Source organism: Anser cygnoides, chromosome 37 (genome assembly GCF_040182565.1).
Source record: "Anser cygnoides isolate HZ-2024a breed goose chromosome 37, Taihu_goose_T2T_genome, whole genome shotgun sequence".
NCBI lineage: Eukaryota > Metazoa > Chordata > Aves > Anseriformes > Anatidae > Anser > Anser cygnoides.
In genome coordinates, this window is record NC_089909.1 from 483,080 (window position 1) to 508,053 (window position 24,974).

General features: G+C 65.7%; 1 protein-coding gene across 1 annotated transcript in view; it reads right to left on the bottom strand.

Annotated features, from left to right (window-relative positions):
- Nucleotides 1-24,974, bottom strand: part of NPHS1 (NPHS1 adhesion molecule, nephrin) — a 41,404-nt gene that overhangs the window by 12,712 nt on the left and 3,718 nt on the right. The window contains 16 exon segments of the mRNA XM_066987008.1: nucleotides 87-224; nucleotides 1,207-1,347; nucleotides 2,348-2,471; nucleotides 2,474-2,522; nucleotides 3,878-4,007; nucleotides 6,640-6,802; nucleotides 7,971-8,095; nucleotides 9,778-9,924; nucleotides 10,591-10,654; nucleotides 10,656-10,744; nucleotides 15,757-16,009; nucleotides 18,816-18,937; nucleotides 20,789-20,892; nucleotides 22,347-22,431; nucleotides 23,362-23,490; nucleotides 24,483-24,599. Of these exon segments, the coding sequence (XP_066843109.1) occupies nucleotides 87-224; nucleotides 1,207-1,347; nucleotides 2,348-2,471; nucleotides 2,474-2,522; nucleotides 3,878-4,007; nucleotides 6,640-6,802; nucleotides 7,971-8,095; nucleotides 9,778-9,924; nucleotides 10,591-10,654; nucleotides 10,656-10,744; nucleotides 15,757-16,009; nucleotides 18,816-18,937; nucleotides 20,789-20,892; nucleotides 22,347-22,431; nucleotides 23,362-23,490; nucleotides 24,483-24,599 (1,980 nt within the window).

A 24,974-nucleotide genomic window follows, 5' to 3' on the forward strand; every position in this document is an offset into this window, starting at 1 on the left:
TATAAGGTACAAAGGGGCCCTATAGGGTACAAAGGGGCCCTATAGGTTAGGATGGGGCCCTATAGGGTGGGCTGGGGGGTGCTCACAGTGCACCAGCAGGCGCAGGCTGGCGCTGGCCGAGCCCTCGGCGTTGTGGCACCGCACCCCGTAGGTGCCCGCGTCCCCCGCGACACGTTGGCGATCTCCAGGGCCCCCCCTCCAGCAGCCGGTGCCGGGGGACCCCTCTGGGGGCGGGGCCAAGGGAGGGGGGGGCCAAGGGAGGGGGGGCGGGGTCAGAGAGGGGGGCGGGGTCAGAGAGGGGGCGGGGTCAGAGAGGGGCGGGGTCAGAGAGGGGGCGGGGGTCAGAGAGGGGGCGGGGTCAGAGAGGGGCGGGGTCAGAGAGGGGGCGGGGTCAGAGAGGGGGCGGGGTCAGAGGAAGGGGGCGTGGGGTCAGAGAGGGGGCGGGGCCTGCTGCCCCCCCTCCTCCCGGTGACCCCAAACCTGCCGGCAGCCCCCAGTGGCCGCACGGCCCCTTCCCAGTGCTCCCAGTAACCCCACATTCCCCTCCCAGTACCTCCCAGTAACCCCGTATCCCCCTTCCAGTGCGCCCCAGTGCTCCCAGTAACCCCACATCCTCTCCCAGTGTCTCCCAGCTCCTCCCATCCCACCCCCATCCCCTTCCAGTGCCTCCCAGTAACCGCACAGCCCCCTCCCAGTGCCCCCCAGTGCCCCTGTACTCCCCTCCCAGTGCCTCCCAGTGCTCCCAGTGTCCCCATATCCCCCTCCCAGTGCCTCCCAGTACCCCAGTACCCCCTCCCAGTGCCTCCCAGTGCTCCCCTGTAACCTCATATCCCCCTCCCATTCCCTCCCAGTGCTTCCAGTACCCCCTCCCATTCCCTCCCAGTGCTTCCAGTAACCCCGTACCCCCCCTCCCAGTGCCCCCCAGTGCTCCCAGTACCCCCACATCCCCCCCTCCCAGTGCCTCCCAGTGCCCCCGTACTCCCCTCCCAGTGCCTCCCAGTGCTCCCAGTGTCCCCATATCCCCCTCCCAGTGCCTCCCAGTGCCCCCGTACTCCCCTCCTAGTGCCTCCCAGTGCCCCCCAGTACCCCCGTACCCCCCTCCCAATGCCTCCCGGTGCTCCCAGTAGCCCCACGTCCCCCTCCCAGTGCCCCCCCAGAGCCCCCGCGCCCCCTCCAGTGCCTCCCAGTGCTCCCAGTGCCGCTCACCAGGCCGCAGGGGCCGCCCGTCCAGGCTCCAGGCGCAGGCGTCCACGGGGGGGTGGGCGAGGACGGTGAGGGGCAGCCGGGCCCCCCCGTGCTCCAGCGCCACCACCTCCGCCCCCGCCCCCTCCGTGAACTGGGGTGCATCTGGGGGGGGGCCCAGTGCTCCCAGTAAGTACCAGGGCCCTCCCAGTAACCTCCAGGGCCCCTCCAGTAAGCCCCAGGGCCTGCCCGGTAACACCCAGGGGGCCTCCCAGTAAGTCCCAGGGCTCTTCCAGTGCCTCCCAGTAACCCCCAGTGCCCTCCCAGTAACCCCCAGTGCCCTCCCAGTAACCCCCAGTGCCTCCCAGTAACACTCAGTGCCCTCCCAGTAACCCCTACAGCTCTCCCAGTAACCTCCAGGGGCCTCCCAGTAAGCCCCGGGGCTCTTCCAGTGCCTCGCAGTAACACCTGGTGTGCTCCCAGTAATACCCAGTGCCCTCCCAGTGCCTCCCAGTAACCTCTGGGGCCCTCCCAGTAAGCCCCAGGGCCTCCCAGTAACCCCCAGTGCCTCCCAGTAACACTCAGTGTCCTCCTAGTAACCCCCATGGCCCTCCCAGTAACCTCCAGGGGCCTCCCAGTAATCCCCAGGGCTCTTCCAGTGCCTCCCAGCAACCCTCAGGGCCCTCCCAGTAACCTCCAGGGGCCTCCCAGTAACCCCTGGGGCCCTCCCAGTAACCACCAGGGCCCTCCCAGTAAGCCCCAGGGCCTGCCCAGTAACACCCAGGGGCCTCCCAGTAAGCCCCAGGGCTCTTCCAGTGCCTCCCAGTAACCCCCAGTGCCTCCCAGTAACACTCAGTACCCTCCCAGTAATCCCCAGGGCTCTTCCAGTGCCTCCCAGTAACCCTCAGGGCCCACCCAGTAACCTCCAGGGGCCTCCCAGTAACCTCCGGGGCCCTCCCAGTAAGACCCAGGGGCCTCCCAGTAACCCCTAGTGCCCTCCCAGTGCCTCCCAGTAACCTCCAGGGCCCTCCCAGTGCCTCCCAGTAACCCCCAGTGCCCTCCACCCCCTCCCAGTCCCTCCCAGTATATCCCAGTCCCCTCCCAGCCCCTCCCAGCCCCTCCCAGCCCCCTCCCAGTCCTCCCAGTGCCCCCCAGTCCCACTCACGCCGCAGGCGCAGCAGGTGCGAGGCGCTGACGGCCACCCCCAGGGGGGGGCTGGTGGCCTCGCAGGTGATGCGCTCGCCCTGGTCCCCCAGCGCCACCCGCAGCCGCAGCCGCGACCCCCGCCGTCACCCCCCCCGAAGGCCCCCGGGGACAGCGGCAGCGGCTCGCCCGGCACCCTGGGGACACGGGGGGACAGCGGGGGCGCGTTGGGGACAGCGGGGACATTGAGGATATGGGGGGACAGCGAGGACATTGGGGACATCGGGGACGTTGGGGACATCGGGGACAGTGGGGACATTGGGGACATCGGGGACGTTGGGGACATCGGGGACAGCGGGGACATTGGGGACATCGGGGACGTTGGGGACATCGGGGACAGTGGGGACATTGGGGACATTGGGGACATTGGGCATGTTGGGGACATGGGGACACTGGGCACATTGGGGACATCGGGGACATGGGGACATTGGAGACATTGGGCATGTTGGGGACACTGGGGACATTGGGGACATTGGGGACATCGGGGACGTTGGGGACATCGGGGACAGTGGGGACATTGGGGACATTGGGGACATTGGGCATGTTGGGGACATGGGGACACTGGGGACATTGGGGACATTGGGGACATGGGGACTTTGGAGACATTGGGCATGTTGGGGACACTGGGGACATTGGGGACATTGGAGACATTGAGGATATGGGGGGACAGTGGGGACATTGGGGACATCGGGGATGTTGGGGATGTTGGGGACATTGGGACATTGGGTACTGGGATATGGGGACATGGGGACACAGGACATGGGGACAGGGGACATTTGGGGACATTGGGATATGGGGGGACAGTGGGGACATTGGGGACATTGGGGATGTTGGGGATGTTGGGGACATTGGGGACATTGAGGATATGGGGGGACAGTGGGGACATGGGGATAATGGGGACATTGGGGACAATGGGGATGTTGGGGACATGGGGACATTGGGGACATCGGGGATGTTGGGGACATCGGGGACAGTGGGGACATTGGGGACATCGAGGGCATAGGGGGACAGTGGGGACAGTGGGGACATTGGGCATGTTGGGGACATTGGGGACAATGGGGACATTGAGGATATGGGGGGACATTGGGGACATTGGGGACATCGGGGATGTTGGGGACATCTGGGACATTGGGGACAGCGGGGACACCGGGGACAATGGGGATGTTGGGGACATGGGGACATTGGGGACATTGAGGATATGGGGGGACATTGGGGACATTGGGGACATTGGGGACGTTGGGGACATTGGGACATTGGGTACTGGGATATGGGGACATGGGGACACAGGACATGGGGACAGGGGACATTTGGGGACATTGGGATATGGGGACATGGGGACATGGGGACACAGCACACAGGGACAGGGGACATTGGGAACACAGGGACATTGGGATATGGGGACACGGGGACACGGGGACACAGGACACGGGGACAGGGGACATTTGGGGACACGGGGACGGGGGACAGGGGACAGGGGGTGCCGGTGACGCACACGTGGCCGCGGCGCAGCCAGCGCAGGCGGGGGGCGGGGTGGGCGCTGCCGGCCCGGCAGGTGAGGAGCTGGAGCTGCCCCGGGCGCGGCTCGGGGGGCGCCGCCGCCACCCACACGGCCAGGGGGGGGACTGCGGCACCGCCACCGCCGTCACCCCCGCGCCCTGCGGCCACCGCCACCCTGCAGCCACCCCATAGCCACCCGATAACCACCCCATAACCACCCCACAGCCACCACCACCCCATAACCACCCCATAGCCACCCCATAGCCACCCCACAGCCCCCCACAGCCACCACCACCCCATAACCACCCCATAACCACCCCACAGCCACCACCACCCCATAACCACCCCATAGCCACCCCATAGCCACCCCACAGCCCCCCACAGCCACCACCACCCCATAACCACCCCATAACCACCACCACCCCATAACCACCCCATAACCACCACTACCCCATAACCACCCCACAGCCCCCCCACAACAACCACCACCCCACAAACACCCCACAGCCAACCCACAGCCCCCCACAGCCACCACCACCCCACCACCACCCCACAAACCACCCCATAACTACCCCATGACCACCCCACAGCCCCCCACAACCACCACCACCCCATAACCACCCCATAGCCACCCACTACCCCATAACCACCCCATAGCCCCCCACAACAACCACCACCCCACAAACACCCCATAGCCAACCCATAACCACCCTCACCCCACAACCACCCCATAACCACCCCACAGCCACCCCATAACCACCCTCAACCCATAATCACCCCACAACCACCCCATAGCCCCCCACAACCACCACCACCCCATAACCACCACCACCCCAAAACCACCCCATAGCCACCATCACCCCCATAACCACCCCATAGCCACCATTGCCCCATAACCACCCCATATCCCTCCCCCAGCCACCCCCCAACCCCCCGACAACCGCCCCACACCCCCCCGGCCCCATAACCCCCTCCACCCCCACAACCAGCCCACCCCCCACAACCCCCCTGATCCCATAACCCCCTGACCCTATAACCCCATAACCCCCGACCCCCTGACCCCACAAACCCATAACCCCATATCCCCCAACCCCATAACCCCCCAGCTCACAGCGCACTCTCAGCCAGGTGGCTGCCCCCAGACCCCCCTCCCCCGACCCCATAACCCCTGACCCCATAACCCCCTAAACCCCTAACCCCATAACCCCATAACCCCCCGTAACCCCTGACCCCATACCCCTGACCCAATAACCCCATAACCCCAAAATGCCCTAATGCCATAACCCCAAACCCCATACCCCCGGCCCCCATAACCCCACAACCCTATTACCCCATAACCCCCTGACCCCATAACCCCATAACCCCCTAACCCCATAACCCCTGACCCCATAACCCGCCTGACCCTATAACCCTATAACCCCATAGCCCCGCCCTCACTCACAGAGCACCCGGAGGCGCGTGGCCGCCCCCCCGCCCCCCCATAACCCCCTAACCCCATAACCCCCTGACCCTATAACTCCTGACCCTATAAGTCCTGACCCCTGACCCCATAACCCCCCAACCCCCATAACCCCCTAACCCCATAACCCCTTACCCCATAAACCCGTAGCCCCACAACCCCCTGACCCCATAACCCCGCCCCCACTCACAGAGCATGTGGAGCCGCGTGCCCACCCCCCCCCCCCCCCATAACCACATAACCCCTGACCCCATAACCCCCTGACCCTATAACCCCATAACCCCACAACCCCATAACCCCATAACCCTATAACCCCCTAACCCCCCGACCCCATAACCCCGCCCCCACTCACAGAGCACATGGAGCCGCGTGCCCGCCCCCCCCGCCCCCCCATAACCCCATAACCCCCTGACCCCATAACCCCACAATCCCACAACCCCCTAACCCCTGACCCCATAACCCCTGACCCTATAACCCCACAACCCTATAACCCCACAACCCCCGACCCCACAGCCCCGCCCCCACTCACAGAGCACACGTGAGCCACGTGCCTGCCCCCCGCCCCCCATAACCCCATAACCCCATAACCCCCTGACCCTATAACCCCCTGACCCCATAACCCCATAACCCCTGACCCCATAACCCCCTGACCCTATAACCCTATGACCCCATAACCCCGCCCCACTCACAGAGCACGTGGAGCCGCGTGCCCGCCCCCCATAACCCCTAACCCCATAACCCCTGACCCCCTAACCCCATAACCCCACAACCCCCAGACCCCATAACCCCCTAACCCCATAACCCCTAACCCCATAACCCTGACCCCATAACCCCATAACCCCATAACTCCCTGACCCCATAACCCCTGACCCCATAACCCCACCCCTGCCCCCATAACCCCTGACCCCCATAACCCCGACCCCATAACTCCCTGCCCCCATAACCCCCGACCCCATAACCCCATGACCCCATAACCCCCTGACCCCATAACCCCTGACCCCATAACCCCATAACCCCTGACCCCATAACCCCTGACCCCATAACCCCGACCCTATAACCCCTGACCCCATAACCCCATAACCCCTGACCCCATAACCCCATAACCCCATAACCCCCTGACCCCATAACCCCATAACCCCATAATCCCTGACCCCATAACCCCATAACCCCTAACCCCATAACCCCCTGACCCCATAACCCCATAACCCCTGACCCCATAACCCCTGACCCCACAACCCCATAACCCCCTAACCCCATAACCCCCCGCCCCCATAACCCCTAACCCCGCCCCCACTCACAGAGCACGCGGAGCCGCGTGCCCGCCCCCCGCCCCCGCGGCGCGCAGCGCAGCTCGGCCCCGTTGTCGCTGGGCGCCAGCGTCAGGCGCAGCTCGCGGGACACCACCGGGCCCCCCCCCCGGGGGCGCCGCCTGCGGGGGGGTCTGGCAGCGGGCGGCCCTCCCTGGGGGGGGGGGGGGCCACATTTGGGGGGGTCCCCCAAAAGTTTGGGGTCAGGGGGGAACTTTGGGGTCGGGGGGGGGCAAAGTTTGGGGTTGGGGGGACAAAGTTTGGGGTCGGGGGGGGAAATTTGGGGTCGGGGGGGGGGCAAAGTTTGGGGTCGGGGGGGCAAAGTTTGGGGTCTGGGGGGGAAATTTGGGGGTGGGGGCCACAATTTGGTGTGGGTGCAGTCCCCAGAGTTTGGGGTCGGGGGGGGAATTTGGGGTCGGGGGGGGGGCAAATTTTGGGAGGGGGGGTAAAGTTGGGGTCGGGGGGGTCACATTTTGGGGTCTGGGGGGGTGAAAGTTTGGGGGTGGGGGCCACAAAGTTTGGGTGGGGCCCCCCCCAAAGTTTGGGGTCGGGGGGGGAAAATTTGGGGGTCGGGGGGCAAAGTTTGGGGTTGGGGGGGGCCCAAATTTTGGGGGGGGGGGAAAATTTGGGGGGCTCCCAAAGTTTGGGGTTTGGGGGGGCAATATTTAGGGGTCCCAATGTCGGGGTCCTTTTTGGGGTGGGGGGGTCCCAGTGTCTGGTTCAGGGGGTGTGGGGTCCCAAGGGGGGGTCCTAAGGGGGGGGGGCAGTGGGGGGGTCCCAGTGGGGGGGGGGCCCAATGGGGGGGTCCCTAATGGGGGGGGCAGTGGGGGGTCCCAAGGGGGGTCCCTAATGGGGGGGGGGCAGTGGAGGGGTCCCAGTGGGGGGTCCCAAGGGGGGGGTCCCAATACGGGGGGGTCCCAATGGGGGTCTTAATGGGGGGTTGGGGGGGCACCCAATGGGTGGGGGTCCCAATGGGGGTCCCAATGGGGGGTCCCATTACGGGGGTTCCCAATACGGGGGGTCTTAATGTCCCAGTGGGGGTCCCAATACAGGGGGTCCCAATGGGGGAGAGGCACCCAATGAGGGGGTCTCAATGGGGGTCCCCAAGGGGGGGGTCCCAATGGGGTCCCAATAAGGGGGTTCCCAGTGGGGGGTCCCAATGGGGGCACCCAATGGGGGTTCCCAGTGGGGGTCCCAATACAGGGGGTCCCAATGGGGGGAGGCACCCAATGAGGGGGGTCCCAATGGGGGGTTCCCAGTAGGGGTGGTCCCGGGGGGTGGTCCCAAGGGGGGGTCCCGAGCGGGGGGGTCCCGGCGCCCACCTTGAGCCAGGTGAGGCGGGGGCTGGGGTGCCCTCCCCGGGCGTGGCACAGCAGCCGCAGGCGGGCCCCGGCCCGGAAGGTGGCGTTGGGGGGCGGGGCCTCGAGCCACACCTCCTGCGGCGGGTCTGGGGGCGGGGCCGCGTCGGGACACGCCCACGGGGGACACGCCCACAGACAGGCCCCGCCCACATCCGGGCCCCGCCCACAGACAGGCCCCGCCCCACCGACAGTGCCCCGCCCCCAGTAAGCTCCCGCCCCCAGACGGGCCCCGCTCCACAGACAGGCCTCCCAGTGACCCACAGCCAGGCCCCGCCCCACAGACAGGCCCCGCCCCCAGACATGCCTCCCAGTCCCCTCCAGACAGTGCCCCGCCCACAGACAGGCCCCGCCCCACAGACAGGCCCCGCCCACAGACAGGCCCCGCCCACAGACAGGCCCCGAATCCCTCTCCAGACAGTGCCCTGCCCACAGACAGGCCCCGCCCCCAGACAGGCCCAGTGCCCCCAGACAGGCCCCGCCCACAGACAGGCCCCAGCCCCCCAGACAGGCCCCGCCCACAGACAGGCCCCTCCCACAGGCCCCCCCACACCGCCCCTCCCAGTGCTACCCCCCCCCCCCAGTAAGGCCCAGTCCCCTCCCAGTGCCTCCCAGTGACCCACAGCCAGTGCCCCCCAGTCCTTACCCCAGTGCCCTCCCAGTCCCTCCCAGTGCCCCCAGTCCCTTCCCAGTCCCTCCCAGTGCCCCCAGTCCCCTCCCAGTGCCCCCCAATCTCCCCCCAAATCCCCTCCCCAGTGCCTCCCCAGTCCCTCCCCAGTGTCCCCCAGTCCCTCAATCCCCTCCCAGTCCCCTCCCAGTGCCCCCCCAGTCCCCTCCCAATCCGCCCCCCAGTCTCCCCCAATCCTCTCCCCAGTCCCCCCCCAGTCCCCCCAATCCCCTCCCAGTTCCTCCCAGCGCCCCCCAGTCCCCCCCAATCACCTCCCAGTCCCTTCCAGTGCACCCCCAACCCCTCCCAGCGCCCCCCAATCCCCTCCCAGTGCCCCCAATCTCCCCCCAATCCCCTCCCAGTGCCCCCCAGTGCCCCCCAATCCCCTCCCAGTCCCTCCCAGTGCCCCCCAATCTCCCCCGAATCCCCTCCCAGTCCCTCCCAGTCGCCCCCCAATCCCCTCCCAGTACCTCCCAGTCCCTCCCCAGTCGCCCCCCAATCTCCCTCCCAAGTCCCCCTCCCAGTGCCTCCCTCCCCCAGTCGCCCCCCAGCTCCCCCCAATCCCCTCCAGTCCCTCCCAGTCCCTGCCAATCCCCTCCCAGTCCCTCCCAGTCCCCCCCCAATCCTCTCCCCAGTGCCTCCCAGTTCCTCCCAGCGCCCTTCAATCTCCCCCAATCCCCTCCAGTGCCCTCCCAGTCCCCCCCAATCCCCTCCCCAGTGCCCCCAGTCCCCCCCAGTTAGTGCCTCCCAGTTCCTCCCAGCGCCCCCCAATCTCCCCCCAATCCCCTCCAGTCCCTCCCAGTCCCCCCCAATCCCCTCCAGTCCCTCCCAGTCCCCCCCAATCCTCTCCCAGTGCCTCCCAGTTCCTCCCAGCGCCCCCAATCTCCCCCCAATCCCCTCCAGTCCCTCCCAGTCCCCCCCCAATCCCCTCCCAGTCCCTCCCAGTCCCCCCCAATCCTCTCCCAATCCCCTCCCAGTCCCTCCCAGTCTCTCCAGTCCCCCCCAATCCCCTCCCAGTCCCTCCCAGTCCCTCCCAGTCCCCGCCAATCCCCCCCAGTCCCCCCCAGCGCCCCCCAGTGCCTCCCGCCCCCCCCCAGCACCCACGGGTGACGGCCAGCAGCACGGCGGCCGTGCGGGTGCCCAGCCCCGGGCTCAGCGCCTCGCAGCGCAGCGAGCGCCCGTGGTCCCCCCGGCGCCCCACCAGGGTCACGTTGGTCACCGTCACCGTGCCCCCCCCCCGCCGCCTGGGGACACCGGGGGGGGGGTCACCCCGGGGACACGGGGACACCCCAAGGGGACCCCAAAGACCCCCCCCCCAAAAAAGGGACACCTCAGGGACCCCAAGGGGACCCCAAAAAGCCCCCCGGGGGGCACCCAGGGGACACCAAGGGGACATTGGGGACCCCAAAGACCCCCCCCAAGGGACACCCCAGGGACACCCCCAGGGGACATTGGGGACCCCAAAGACCCCCCCAGGACCCCAAAGACCCCCCCCCCAGGGGACGTTGGGGACCCTCAGGGACATCGGGGACCCCAAAGACCCCCCCAGGACCCCAAAGACCCCCCCCCATGGGACCTTGGGGACCCCAAAGAACCTCCCCGAGACCCCAAAGCCCCCCCCCAAGGGACACCCAAGGGACCTTGGGGACACCCAGGGACATTGGGGACCCCCCCCAGGGGACACCCCAAGACCCCCCCCAGGGACTTGGGGCCCCCCCAGCGTGTCCCCAAAAGCCCCCCAGGGACCCCAAAACCCCCCCCCCCCCAGACCCCCCCAAAGACCCCCCCAAAGACCCCCGGGGACCTTTTGGGGACCTTGGGGACCTTTTGGGGACGTTTTGGGGACATTTTGGGGACGTTTTGGGGACGTTTTGGGGACATTTTGCCCCCCCCCCCCCCCCCCCGGTCCCACCTGGGTGCGGGCGGTCTCGGTGGGCTCCAGCTCGCGGCCCCCCAGCCACCAGCGCAGGGTCACTGGGGGGGTTACTGGGAGCACTGGTGCACGACAGGGCCAGGGTCCCGTTCTCGGCCACCGTGGAGCCCCCCGAGATCGTCACCTCCGCGGGGGGGTCTGCGGGGGGGCTCCCAGTATGCCCAGTGCCTCCCAGTATGGCCCACAGCTCCCATATAGCCTCCCAGTAACCCCAGGGTGGGCTCCCAGTATGCCCAGTGCCTCCCAGTATGGCCTAGAGCTCCCATTCTCGGCTCCCAGTAACCCCAGTAACCCCAGGGTGGAATCCCAGTATGCCCAGTAGCTCCCAGTATAGCCTAGAGCTCCCAATATAGCCTCCCAGTAACCCCAGTAACTCAAAAGGTGGAATCCCAGTATGCCCAGTGCCTCCCAGTATGGCCCACAGCTCCCAATCTCAGCTCCCAGTAACCCCAGTAGCTCCCAGAGTGGAATCCCAGTATCCCCAGTAGCTCCCAGTATAGCCTAGAGCTCCCATTCTGGGCTCCCAGTAATCCCAGAAGCTCCCAGGTGGAATCCCAGTACGCCCAGTGCCTCCCAGTATGGCCCACAGCTCCCAATATAGCCTCCCAGTAACCCCAGGGTCCCAGAGGGGAATCCCAGTATGCCCAGTGCCTCCCAGTATGGCCCACAGATCCCAATAGAGCCTCCCAGTAACCCCAGGGTGGGCAATCCCAGTATGCCCAGTGCCTCCCAGTATAGCCTAGAGCTCCCATTCTCGGCTCCCAGTAACCCCAGTAACTCAAAAGGTGGAATCCCAGTATGCCCAGTGCCTCCCAGTATGGCCCACAGCTCCCAATCTCAGCTACCAGTAACCCCAGTAGCTCCCAGAGTGAATCCCAGCATGCCCAGTAGCTCCCAGTATAGCCCAGAGCTCCCATTCTGGGCTCCCAGTAATCCCAGAAGCTCCCAGGTAGAATCCCAGTATGCCCAGTGCCTCCCAATATGGCCCACAGCTCCCAATATAGCCTCCCAGTAACCCAAGGAGCTCCCAGAGGGGAATCCCAGTATCCCCAGTAGCTCCCAGTATAGCCCAGAGCTCCCTCTCTGGCCTCCCAGTAACCCCAGCTCCCAGGTGGGCTCCCAGTATGCCCAGTAGCTCCCAGTATAGCCTAGAGCTCCCATTCTCGGCTCCCAGTAACCCCAGTAACTCGAAAGGTGGAATCCCAGTATGCCCAGTGCCTCCCAGTATGGCCCACAGCTCCCAATATAGCCTCCCAGTAACCCCAGGGTGCAATCCCAGTATGCCCAGTAGCTCCCAGTATAGCCTAGAGCTCCCAACATAGCCTCCCAGTAACCCCAGTAACTCAAAGGGTGGAATCCCAGTATGCCCAGTGCCTCCCAGTATGGCCCACAGATCCCAATATAGCCTCCCAGTAACCCCAGGGTGGAATCCCAGTATGCCCAGTGCCTCCCAGTATGGCCTAGAGCTCCCATTCTCAGCTCCCAGTAACCCCAGTAACTCAAAGGGTGGAATCCCAGTATGCCCAGTGCCTCCCAGTATAGCCCAGAGCTACCACTATAGGCCTCCCAGTAACCCTAGGAGCTCCCAGGTGGAATCCCAGTATGCCCAGTGCCTCTCAGTATGACTCACAGCTCCCATTATAGCCTCCCAGTAACCCCAGGGTGGAATCCCAGTATGCCCAGTAGCCCCCAGTACAGCCCAGAGCTCCCTCTCTAGCCTCCCAGTAACCCCAGGGTGGGCTCCCAATATGCCCAGTAGCTCCCAGTATAGCCTAGAGCTCCCATTCTCGGCTCCCAGTAACCCCAGTAACTCAAAAGGTGGAATCCCAGTATGCCCAGTGCCTCCCAGTATGGCCCACAGCTCCCAATATAGCCTCTCAGTAACCCCAGGGTGCAATCCCAGTATGCCCAGTGCCTCCCAGTATAGCCTAGAGCTCCCATTCTCAGCTCCCAGTAACCCCAGTAACTCCCAGGGTGGAATCCCAGTATGCCCACTGCCTCCCAGTATGGCCCACAGATCCCAATATAGCCTCCCAGTAACCCCAGGGTGCAATCCCAGTATGCCCAGTAGCTCCCAGTATGGCCCACAGCTCCCATATAGCCTCCCAGTAACCCCAGGGTGCAATCCCAGTATGCCCAGTAGCTCCCAGTATAGCCTAGAGCTCCCATTCTAGGCTCCCAGTAACCCCAGTAACTCAAAAGGTGGAATCCCAGTATGCCCAGTAGCCTCCCAGTATGGCCCACAGCTCCCAATATAGCCTCCCAGTAACCCCAGGAGCCCCAGGGTGCAATCCCAGTATGCCCAGTGCCTCCCAGTATGGCCTAGAGCTCCCATTCTCAGCTCCCAGTAACCCCAGTAACCCCAGGGTGGAATCCCAGTATGCCCAGTGTCTCCCAGTATGGCCCACAGATCCCAATATAGCCTCCCAGTAACCCCAGGGTGCAATCCCAGTATGCCCAGTAGCTCCCAGTATAGCCTAGAGCTCCCAACATAGCCTCCCAGTAACCCCAGTAACTCGAAGGGTGGAATCCCAGTATGCCCAGTGCCTCCCAGTATGGCCCACAGATCCCAATAGAGCCTCCCAGTAACCCCAGGAGCCCCAGGGTGCAATCCCAGTATGCCCAGTAGCTCCCAGTATAGCCTAGAGCTCCCATTCTCGGCTCCCAGTAACCCCAGTAACTCAAAAGGTGGAATCCCAGTATGCCCAGTGCCTCCCAGTATGGCCCACAGCTCCCAATATAGCCTCCCAGTAACCCCAAGCCCCAGGGTGCAATCCCAGTATGCCCAGTGCCTCCCAGTACAGCCTAGAGCTCCCATTCTCAGCTCCCAGTAACCCCAGGAGCCCCAGGGTGGAATCCCAGTATGCCCAGTGTCTCCCAGTATGGCCCACAGATCCCAATATAGCCTCCCAGTAACCCCAGGGTGCAATCCCAGTATGCCCAGTAGCTCCCAGTATAGCCTAGAGCTCCCAACATAGCCTCCCAGTAACCCCAGTAGCCCCAGAGTGGAATCCCAGTATGCCCAGTGCCTCCCAGTATGGCCCACAGATCCCAATATAGCCTAGTAACCCCTGCAACCCCAGTATGCCCAGTGCCTCCCAGTATGGCCTAGAGCTCCCATTCTCAGCTACCAGTAACCCCAGTAACCCCAGGGTGGAATCCCAGTATGCCCAGTGCCTCCCAGTATGGCCCACAGATCCCAATAGAGCCTCCCAGTAACCCCAGGGTGCAATCCCAGTATGCCCAGTAGCTCCCAGTATAGCCTAGAGCTCCCATTCTCGGCTCCCAGTAACCCCAGTAACTCAAAAGGTGGAATCCCAGTATGCCCAGTGCCTCCCAGTATGGCCCACAGCTCCCAATATAGCCTCCCAGTAACCCCAGGGTGCAATCCCAGTATGCCCAGTGCCTCCCAGTATGGCCTAGAGCTCCCATTCTCAGCTCCCAGTAACCCCAGTAACCCCAGGGTGGAATCCCAGTATGCCCAGTGTCTCCCAGTATGGCCCACAGATCCCAATATAGCCTCCCAGTAACCCCAGGGTGCAATCCCAGTATGCCCAGTAGCTCCCAGTATAGCCTAGAGCTCCCAACATAGCCTCCCAGTAACCCCAGGGTGCAATCCCAGTATGCCCAGTGCCTCCCAGTATGGCCAACAGATCCCAATATAGCCTCCCAGTAACCCCAGGGTGCAATCCCAGTATGCCCAGTAGCTCCCAGTATAGCCTAGAGCTCCCAACATAGCCTCCCAGTAACCCCAGTAACCCCAGGGTGGAATCCCAGTATGCCCAGTAGCTCCCAGTATAGCCTAGAGCTCCCATTCTCGGCTCCCAGTAACCCCAGTAACTCAAAAGGTGGAATCCCACTATGCCCAGTGCCTCCCAGTATGGCCCACAGCTCCCAATATAGCCTCCCAGTAACCCCAGGGTGGAATCCCAGTATGCCCAGTGCCTCCCAGTACAGCCCAGAGCTCCCTCTCTGGCCTCCCAGTAACCCCAGGGTGGAATCCCAGTATGCCCAGTAGCTCCCAGTACGGCCCACAGCTCCCACTATCGCCTCCCAGTAACCCCAGGGTGCAATCCCAGTATGCCCAGTGCCTCCCAGTATGGCCCACATCTCCCAATCTCAGCTCCCAGTAACCCCAGTGGCTCCCAGAGTGGAATCCCAGTATGCCCAGTAGCTCCCAGTATAGCCCACAGCTCCTACTCTCAGCTCCCAGTACCCCCAGTAGCTCCCAGTAAGGTCTCCCGGCACTCCCAGTGCTCCCAGCCCCGTCCCAGTCCCCTCCCAGTGCACCCCAGTGTCCCCAGCCCCCTCCCGGCCCCTCCCAGTCCCTCCCAGTGCCCCTTCCCAGTGCTCCCAGTACAACCCAGTACAACCCAGTACCTCCCAGTAGGCTCTCCCAGCACTCCCAGTGCCCTCCATCCCCCCTCCCAGTTCCTCCCAGCCCCTCCCAGTCCCTCCCCGTGCCCCCTCCCAGTGCTCCCAGTACAAACCAGTACAACCCAGTACCTCCCAGTAGGGTCTCCCAGCACTCCCAGTACTCCCCAGTACCCCCAGGCCCCCTCCCATCCCCCTCCCAGTACCCCCCAGTCCCCTCCATCCCCCCTCCCAGTCCCTCCCAGTCCCTCCCAGTGCCCCCTCCCAGTGCTCCCAGTACAAACCAGTACAACCCAGTACCTCCCAGTAGGGTCTCCCACCACTCCCAGTACACCCCAGTACCCCCAGGCCCCCTCCCATCCCCCTCCCAGTACCCCCCAGTCCCCTCCATCCCCCCTCCCAGTCCCTCCCAGTGCCCCCTCCCAGTGCTCCCAGTACAAACCAGTACAACCCAGTACCTCCCAGTAGGGTCTCCCAGAATTCCCAGTACACCCCAGCACCCCCAGACCCCCTCCCACCCCCTCCCAGTACCCCCCAGTCCCCTCCATCCCCCCTCCCAGCCCCTCCCAGTCCCTCCCAGTCCCTCCCAGTGCCACCTCCCAGTGCTCCCAGTACAAACCAGTACAACCCAGTACCTCCCAGTAGGGTCTCCCAGCACTCCCAGTACCCCCCAGTACCCCCAGACCCCCTCCCATCCCCCTCCCAGCCCCCCTCCCAGTCCCTCCCAGTGCCTCCCAGTTCCTCCCAGTGCCTCCCAGTGCCCCCCAGTTACCCACAGGCCACCCGCAGGGTGACGCTGGCCGTGCCCCCCCCCCCGGCGGGGCTGTGGCTGTGACACCGCACGGTGGCTCCGTCGTCCCCCGGGGCCACCGCCAGCGTCACCCGGCTGCGGGACAGCTCCCAGTGCTCCCAGTGCTCCCAGTGCGCCCAGGGCTCCGGCCCAGTGCCACCAGTAACCGACCAGTGCGACCACTGGGACGGCCCCGCGGGGCGCTCGGCCTGCCACGGGGCCGCCAGCGGGGTCCCGTCCTGGGGGCGGGGGACACCAGTATGACCAGTAGGACCAGTAGGACCGCCCGGTGACCTCCCAGTATGACCAGTGACCCCTCCCAGTAACTTCCCAGTATGACCAGTAAGCGCCCAGTGCTCCCAGTATAACAGCCCCCAGGGCACTCGGCCACCCACGGGGTCCCATCCTAGGTCAGGGGACACCAGTATGACCAGTAGGACCAGTAGGACCTCCCAGTATGACCAGTGACCTCCCAGTGCCCTCCCAGTGCTCCCAGTGCCTCATCCCAGTACTCCCAGTAAGCGCCCAGTGCTCCCGGTATAACAGCCCCCAGGGCACTCGGCCACCCATGGGGTCTCATCCTAGGTCAGGGGACACCAGTATGACCAGTAGGACCTCCCGGTGACCTCCCAGTATGACCAGTGACCCCTCCCAGTAACTTCCCAGTATGACCAGTAAGCGCCCAGTGCTCCCAGTATAACAGCCCCCAGGCTGCTCAGCAACCCACGGGGTCCCAGTGACCTCCCAGTATGACCAGTGACCTCCCAGTGCCTTCCCAGTGCTCCCAGTTCCCCATCCCAGTGCCCCCAGTGCCCTCTTGCCTTGTCCCAGTGCTCCCAGTTCCCCATCCCAGTGCTCCCAGTTCCCCCCCCCCAGTGCTCCCAGTGCCCTCACACCTTGTCCCAGTGCTCCCGGTGCCCCCAGCACCCTCCCAGTGCTCCCAGTTCCCCATCCCAGTGCTCCCAGTGCCCCTGTACCTTGTCCCAGTGCTCCCAGTTCCCCCATAACTTGTCCCAGTGCTCCCAGTTCCCCCTCCCAGTGCTCCCAGTGCCCCCAGTTCCCCCTCCCAGCACTCCCAGTTCCCCCCCCCAGTGCTCCCAGTGCCCTGTCCCGGTGATCCCAGTACCCCCATAACCCCAGTGCTCCCAGTTCCTCCTCCCAGTGTCCCAGTGCCCCCTCCCAGTGCCCCCAGTACCCCTCCCAGCGCTCCCAGTGCCCCCTCCCAGTCCTCCCAGTGCTCCCAGTGCCCCCTCCCAGTGCCCCAGCACCCTGTCCCAGTGATCCCAGTTCCCCATCCCAGTGCCCCCGTAACTTATCCCAGTGCTCCCAGTGCCCCCAGTTGCCCCTCCCAGTGCCCCCAGTACCCCGTCCCAGTGCTCCCAGTGCCCCAGCTCCCCTCCCAGTGCCCCCAGTACCCCTCCCAGCGCTCCCAGTTCCCCCTCCCAGTGCCCCAGCACCCTGTCCCAGTGCTCCCAGTTCCCCATCCCAGTGCCCCCAGTGCCCCCAGTTCCCCCTCCCAGTGCTCCCAGTTCTTCCTCCCAGTGCCCCCAGCGCCCCCAGCTCCCCCCAGTGCCCCCAGCTCCCCTCCCAGTGCCCCCAGTACCCCTCCCAGCGCTCCCAGTGCCCCCTCCCAGTGCCCCAGCACCCTGTCCCAGTGCCCCCAGTTCCCCCTCCCAGTGCTCCCAGTTCTTCCTCCCAGTGCCCCCAGCGCCCCCAGCTCCCCTCCCAGTGCCCCCAGTGCCCCTCCCAGTGCTCCCAGTTCCCCATCCCAGTGCCCCCGTAACTTACCCCAGTGCTCCCAGTGCCCCCAGCTCCCCTCCCAGTGCCCCCAGTACCCCTCCCAGCACTCCCAGTGCCCGCTCCCAGTGCCCCCAGTTCCCCGTCCCAGTGCTCCCAGTGCCCTGTCCCGGTGATCCCAGTACCCCCATAACTTATCCCAGTGCTCCCAGTTCCTCCTCCCAGTGTCCCAGTGCCCCCTCCCAGTGCCCCCAGTACCCCTCCCAGCGCTCCCAGTGCCCCCTCCCAGTCCTCCCAGTGCTCCCAGTGCCCCCTCCCAGTGCCCCAGCACCCTGTCCCAGTGATCCCAGTTCCCCATCCCAGTGCCCCCGTAACTTATCCCAGTGCTCCCAGTGCCCCCAGTTGCCCCTCCCAGTGCCCCCAGTACCCCGTCCCAGTGCTCCCAGTGCCCCCAGCTCCCCTCCCAGTGGCCCCAGTTCCCCCTCCCAGTGGCCCCAGTACCCCGTCCCAGTGCTCCCAGTGCCCCAGCTCCCCTCCCAGTGCCCCCAGTACCCCTCCCAGCGCTCCCAGTTCCCCCTCCCAGTGCCCCAGCACCCTGTCCCAGTGCTCCCAGTTCCCCATCCCAGTGCCCCCAGTGCCCCCAGTTCCCCCTCCCAGTGCTCCCAGTTCTTCCTCCCAGTGCCCCCAGCGCCCCCAGCTCCCCTCCCAGTGCCCCCAGCTCCCCTCCCAGTGCCCCCAGTACCCCTCCCAGCGCTCCCAGTGCCCCCTCCCAGTGCCCCAGCACCCTGTCCCAGTGCCCCCAGTTCCCCCTCCCAGTGCTCCCAGTTCTTCCTCCCAGTGCCCCCAGCGCCCCCAGCTCCCCTCCCAGTGCCCCCAGTGCCCCTCCCAGTGCTCCCAGTTCCCCATCCCAGTGCCCCCGTAACTTACCCCAGTGCTCCCAGTGCCCCCAGCTCCCCTCCCAGTGCCCCCAGTACCCCTCCCAGCACTCCCAGTGCCCGCTCCCAGTGCCCCCAGTTCCCCCTCCCAGTGCTCCCAGTTCTTCCTCCCAGTGCCCCCGGCGCCCCCAGCTCCCCTCCCAGTGCCCCCAGTACCCTGTCCCAGTGCTCCCAGTGCCCCCAGCTCCCCTCCCAGTGCCCCCAGTACCCCTCCCAGTGCTCCCAGTGCCCCTGTACCTTGTCCCAGTGCTCCCAGCGCCCCTCCCAGTGCCCCCAGTGCCCACTCCCAGTGCCCCCATAACTTATCCCAGTGCCCCCCCCAGCTCGTCCCAGTGCCCCCAGCGCCCTCCCAGTGCTCCCAGTTGCCCCGCACCTTGTCCCAGTGCAGACTGGGAGGGGGGTTGCCCCCCCGCGCCACGCAGGCCAGCCGCAGCGTGTCCCCCGCCCGCACCTGGGGGGACTCCAGGCCCTCGATGGTGGGCGGCTCCGGGGGAACTGGGAGCACTGGGATCAACTGGGAGGCACTGGGAGAGCCCCAGGGCCCCCACAGGGAGGGGAGGGGGGAGACTGGGGGGGACTGGGAGGGACTGGGAAAGGTCGAGGGCTTCATGGGGAGGGGAACTGGGGGGGTTGGAGGGGTACTGGGAGGGACTGGGAGGGACTGGGAGGGACTGGGAGGGACTGGGAGGCACTGGGAGAGCCCCAGGGCCACCCGGGGAAGGGGAGGGGGGAGACTGGGGGAGACTGGGAGGAACTGGGAGGGACTGGGAAAGGTCGAGGGCTTCATGGGGAGGGGAACTGGGGGGGTTGGAGGGGTACTGGGAGGGACTGGGAGGGACTGGGAGAGCCCCAGGGCCCCCACAGGGAGGGGATGGGGGGGTTGGGGGTGGATTGGGGGAACTGGGGGGGACTGGGAGGGACTGGGAGGGACTGGGAGGGCCTGAGGAGCTCATGGGGCTGGGAATTGGGGGGGTTGAGGGGTACTGGGAGGCACTGGGAGGGACTGGGAGAGCCCCAGAGCCTGTACAGGGAGGGGCTGGGGGGGACTGGGGGGGACTGGGAATGGTCGAGGGCTTCATGGGGAGGGGAACTGGGGGCGTTGGAGGGGTACTGGGAGGTACTGGGAGGTACTGGGAGGTACTGGAATCAACTGGGAGGCACTGGGAGAGCCCCAGGGCCCCCCAGGGAGGGGAGGGGGGAGACTGGGGGGGAGACTGGGAGGGACTGGGAGGGACTGGGAAAGGTCGAGGGCTTCATGGGGAGGGGAACTGGGGGGGGGTGGAGGGGTACTGGGAGGTACTGGGAGGGACTGGGATCAACTGGGAGGCACTGGGAGAGCCCCAGGGCCCCCCAGGGAGGGGAGGGGGGAGACTGGGGGGGAGACTGGGAGGGACTGGGAGGGACTGGGAAAGGTCGAGGGCTTCATGGGGAGGGGAACTGGGGGGGGTTGGAGGGGTACTGGGAGGTACTGGGAGGGACTGGAAGGGACTGGGAGGGATTGGGAGGGCCCGAGGGCTTCATGGGAATGGGAGTGGGGGGGGTGGAAGGGTACTGGGAGGCACTGGGAGGTACTGGGAACGGCCAAGGACTTCATGGGGATGGGAATTGGGAGGGTGGAGGTGTACTGGGAGGTACTGGGAGGGACTGGGAGGGACTTGGAAGGGACTGGGAGGGACTGGGAGGGACTGGGAGGGACCGAGGGCTTCATGGGGATGGGAGTGGAGGGGGGCAGAAGGGTACTGGGAGGCACTGGGAGGTACTGGGAACGGCCAAGGGCTTCATGGGGATGGGAATGGTGGGGATGGTGGGCTACTGGGAGGGACTGGAGCATACTGGGAGGGACTGGCAGGGCCCAAGGACTTCATGGGGATGAGAATAGGGGGTATGGAGGGGTACTGGAAGGTACTGGGAGGTACTGGGAACGGCCAAGGACTTCATGGGGATGGGAATGGTGGGGATGGAGGGCTACTGGGAGGTACTGGGAGGGACTGGAAGGTACTGGGAGGGATTGGGAGGGATTGGAAATGGCCAAGGGCTTCATGGGAATGGGAGTGGGCGGGGCGGAAGAGTACTGGGAGGCACTGGGAGGGACTGGGAACGGCCGAGGGCTTCATGGGGATGGGAATTGGGAGGGTGGAGGTGTGCTGGGAGGGACTGGGAGGGACTGGGAGGGATTGGGAATGGCCAAGGGCTTCATGGGAATGGGAGAGTGGGCGGGGCGGAAGGGTACTGGGAGGCACTGGGAGGTACTGGGAACGGCCAAGGGCTTCATGGGGATGGGAATGGTGGGGATGGAGGGCTACTGGGAGGTACTGGGAGGGACTGGGAGGCACTGGGAGCACTCACAGAGCACGCTGACGGTGACGGCCGCCTCCGCCGGGTCCCCGCCGGCCTCGTTGGAGGCCGAGCAGACGAGGCGCTGCCCGTGGGCCCCCCGCTGCGGAGACACCCTGCGCCCGGCATCAAACTGGGCCAAACTGGGCCAAACTGGGACGGGCTGGGGGGTACTGGGATGGGATGGGGTCTACCGGGCCACAACGGGAGGTACTGGGGTATAGTGGGGGGACTGGGCCAAACTGGGAGGGACTAGGCCCTACTAAGTGCGACTAGGCCCTACTAGGTTCTACCAGGCCAAGCTGGGCCATACTGGGCCAAACTGGGCCAAACTAGGACAGACTGGGACGGGCTGCGGGTACTGGGATGGAATGGGGTCTACTGGGCCACAGCGGGAGGTGCTGGGGTATAGTGGGGCAGACTGGTCCAAACTGGGATGGACTAGGTCCTATTAGGTCCAACTAGGCCCTACTAGGTCCGACTAGGCCAAGCTGGGCCATACTGGGCCAAGCTGGGGTGTACTGGGAAAGGCTGGGGTCTACTGGGATGGGATGGGGTCTACTGGGCCACAGTGGGAGGTGCTGGGGTATAGTGGGGGAGACTGGGCTGAACTGGGAGGGACTAGGCCCTACGAGGTCCGACCAGGCCCTATTAGGTTCTACTAGGCCAAGCTGGGCCATACTGGGCCAAACTGGGGCATACTGGGAGGGGCTGGGGAGTACTGGGATGGGATGGGGTCTACTGGGCCACAGCAGGAGGTATTGGGGTATAGTGGGGCAGACTGGTCCAAACTGGGAGGGACTAGGTCCTGCGAGGTCCAACTAGGCCCTACTAGGCCAAGCTGGGCCATACTGGGCAAGGTCCAACTAGGCCCGACTAGGCCAAACTGGGCCATACTGGGCCATACTGGGAAGGGCTGGGGTCTACTGGGATGGGATGGGTTCAGCTGGGCCACAGTGGGAAGTGCTGGGTATTGTGGGGGACTGGGCCCAACTGGGAGGGACTAGGCCCTCTTAGGTCCGACTAGGCCAAGCTGGGCCATACTGGGCCCTACTGGGCCAAACTGGGGCATACTGGGAGGGGCTGGGGCTCTACTGGGATGAGCTGGGTTCAACTGGGCCACAACAGGAGGTACTGGGGTATAGTGGGAGAGAGTGGGCCAAACTGGGAGGGACTAGGCCCTACTAGGTCCGACTAGGCCAAGCTGGGCCATACTGGGCCAAACTGGGCCATACTGGGAGGGGCTGGACCTCAATGGGATGTACCAGGACAGACTAGGCTGGACTGGTCCCCAGTGGAATAAACTGGGCCATACTGGGGTGCACTGGGAAGGAGTAGGATGGACTATGCCCTACTAGGTCCTATTGGGCTGCACTGGGCCATACTGGGCCAAACTGGGGTATAGTGGGCTGGGCTGGACTGGTCCACAGTGGGATATACTGGGACAGACTAGGCTGGTTTGGGCCAAAATAGGATATACTGGGCCATACTGGGCCGTACTGGGCCGTACTGGGCCATAGCAGCCTATTATGGTCCATACTGGTCTGTACTGGTCTATACTGGTGCTCACCGGACGGTGACCTCGGTGGAGCTCAGTTTGGGGTTGTCGTCGTCCTCGAAGACGCGGGAGGAGACCTCGGGCAGCGGCTCCCCCCCTGCACCCCAAAATCGCCCCAAATCACCCCAAAATCCCTCCCCCAACGCAGCGCATCCAGAACGCGACGGATTCACCCCAAAATCACCCCCAAACCACCCCAAAATCGCCCGAAATCTCCCCAAAATGGGCCCAGCCCCCCCCCCAAAAAAAACTCACCACCCAACTGCCCCAAAATCAGCCCAAATGACCCCAAATCGTCCCCGAGGCACTTCTAAAAATGACCATTGGAGTTGAGTCCCCCAAACCCCCCAAATTCTCCCCAAAATCCTCCCAACCCCACCCCACCCCCTCCCACCCCCCAAAAAATGTAATTTTCCCAAAATGACCCCGAACAACCCCAAAATCCCACTGTCCCCCAAATCCCCCAAACCCCCAGAATCCCCCCCAAAATCCCCCCCAATCCTCCCCCAAACCACCCCGAATCCCCCCCAAAATCCCCCCAACCCCCGCCCCACCCCCTCCCACCCCCCCAAAAAATGTAATTTTCCCAAAATGACCCAAAATAACCCCAAAATCCCACTGTCCCCTAAATCCCCCAAACCCCCAGAATCCCCCCCAAAATCCCCCCAAACCCCCCCAATCCCCCCCAAAATCCCCTCAACCCCCGCCCCACCCCCTCCCGCCCCCCCAAAAAATGTAATTTTCCCAAAAAGACCCAAAATAACCCCAAATCCCCCCTTCCCCAAATCCGCCCCCCAACCCCCCCAACCTCCCCAGCCCCGCCCCCTCCGCCAAGCCCCCCCGCCCCGCCCCTCCCCAAGCCCCGCCCCTCGCCCCAAGCCCCGCCCCCTCGGCCCCAAGCCCCCCCCTCGGCTCCAAGCCCCGCCCCCTCGGCGCCAAGCCCCGCCCCTCGGCCCCAAGCCCCGCCCCCTCGGCCCCGCCCCCCCCCGCAGGCCCCGCCCCCTCCGCCAAGCCCCGCCCCTCTCACCCAGCGCCAGCAGCAGATTGGCCGGGGGCCGCGCGCCCCCCGCCCGGCAGCGCACCTCAAGCTCCGCCCCCTCCCGCCACGGAAGCTCCGCCCCCGGGGGCAGCTCCAGGGTGGGGGGGGCCGGGGGCACTGGGGGGGGGGGGGCGTGATCCCAGTTAGCCCCAGTAACGGTCAGTTACCCCCCAGTGCCTCCGAGTAACCTCCCAGTGCCTCCCAGTAATCTCCCAGTGCCTCCCAGTAACCCCCCAGTGCCTCCCAGTAACCTCCCAGTGCCTCCCAGTAACGTCCCAGTGCCTCCCAGCGATGCCCAGTGTGGTCCCAGTAACTCCCAGCAACCCTCCAGTGCCTCCCAGTAACTCCCAGTGCCTCCCCGGTAACCCCCTCCAGTCACACCCCAGTGCCTCCCAGTAACGCTTCCAGTGCCTCCCAGTAACCCCCCAGTGCATCGCAGTGCTTCCCAGTAACCCCCCAGTGCCTCCCAGTAATACCCGGTGTGTTCCCAGTAACCCCCAGTAACCCCCAGTGCCTCCCAGTAAGCCCCCAGTGCCTCCCAATAACCACCCAGTACCCCCCAGTCCCTCCCAGCTCCCTCCCAGTGCCCCCCACCATCCCCAGTCCCCTCCCAGAACCCCCCAGCCCCTCCCAGCCCCTCCCAGTGCCATCCCAGTGCCCCCCAATCCCCTCCCAGTCCCTCCCAGTGCCCCCCCAGTCCTTCCCAGTCCCTCCCAGTCCCGCACCATCCCCTCCCATTCCCTCCCAGTGTCCCCCCCCCTCCCAGTCCCCTCCCAGTCCCCCAGTGCCGCCCCAGTCCCTTCCAGTCCCTCCCAGTGCCCCCCCAGTCCAGTCCCTCCCAGTCCCACACCATCCCCTCCCAGTCCCGCCCCAGTCCCTTCCATTCCCTTCCAGTGTCCCCCCAGTCCTTCCCAGTCCCCTCCCAGTCCCTCCCAGTGCCGCCCCAGTCCCTTCCAGTCCCTCCCAGTGCCCCCCCAGTCCTTCCCAGTCCCTCCCAGTGCCCCCCAGTCCAGTCCCTCCCCCCCCCAGTCCCTCCCAGTGCCCCTCAATCCCTTCCCAGCCCCTCCCAGTCCCCTCCCAGTCCCTCCCAGTGCCCCCAGTGGCCTCACCCAGTACGCGCAGCTGGGCGGGCCGGGACCCCGTGGTGCCGTTCCCGGCCCCCACCTGGCACTGGAAGACGTCGTCGTCCTCCAGCCCCACCCCCACGATGCGCAGGTGGTGCTCGCCTGGGGGCGGGGCCAGCGAGGGGGCGGGGCTTCAGGCCACACCCCCGATCACCACGCCCCCCTTAGCCCCGCCCCCTCTCCCATATACCCACCCCACCCCCATTTAGCCCCGCCCGACTCCAATTTAGCCCCGCCCCCTTCCCCACTTAGCCACGCCCCCACACCCTCCTTAGCCCCGCCCCTCGATCCTCTTAGCCCCGCCCCCTGCCTTTAGCCCCGCCCATTTATCGTGTTCGGCCCCGCCCCCCCATCTAGCCCCGCCCCTCTCCCCCTTTAGCCCCGCCCCTTCTCTATGTAGCCCCGCCCCCTCGACCCATTTAGCCCCGCCCCTCCCGACCCCACCCTCCTTTAGCCCCGCCCCCACCCCTTAAGCCC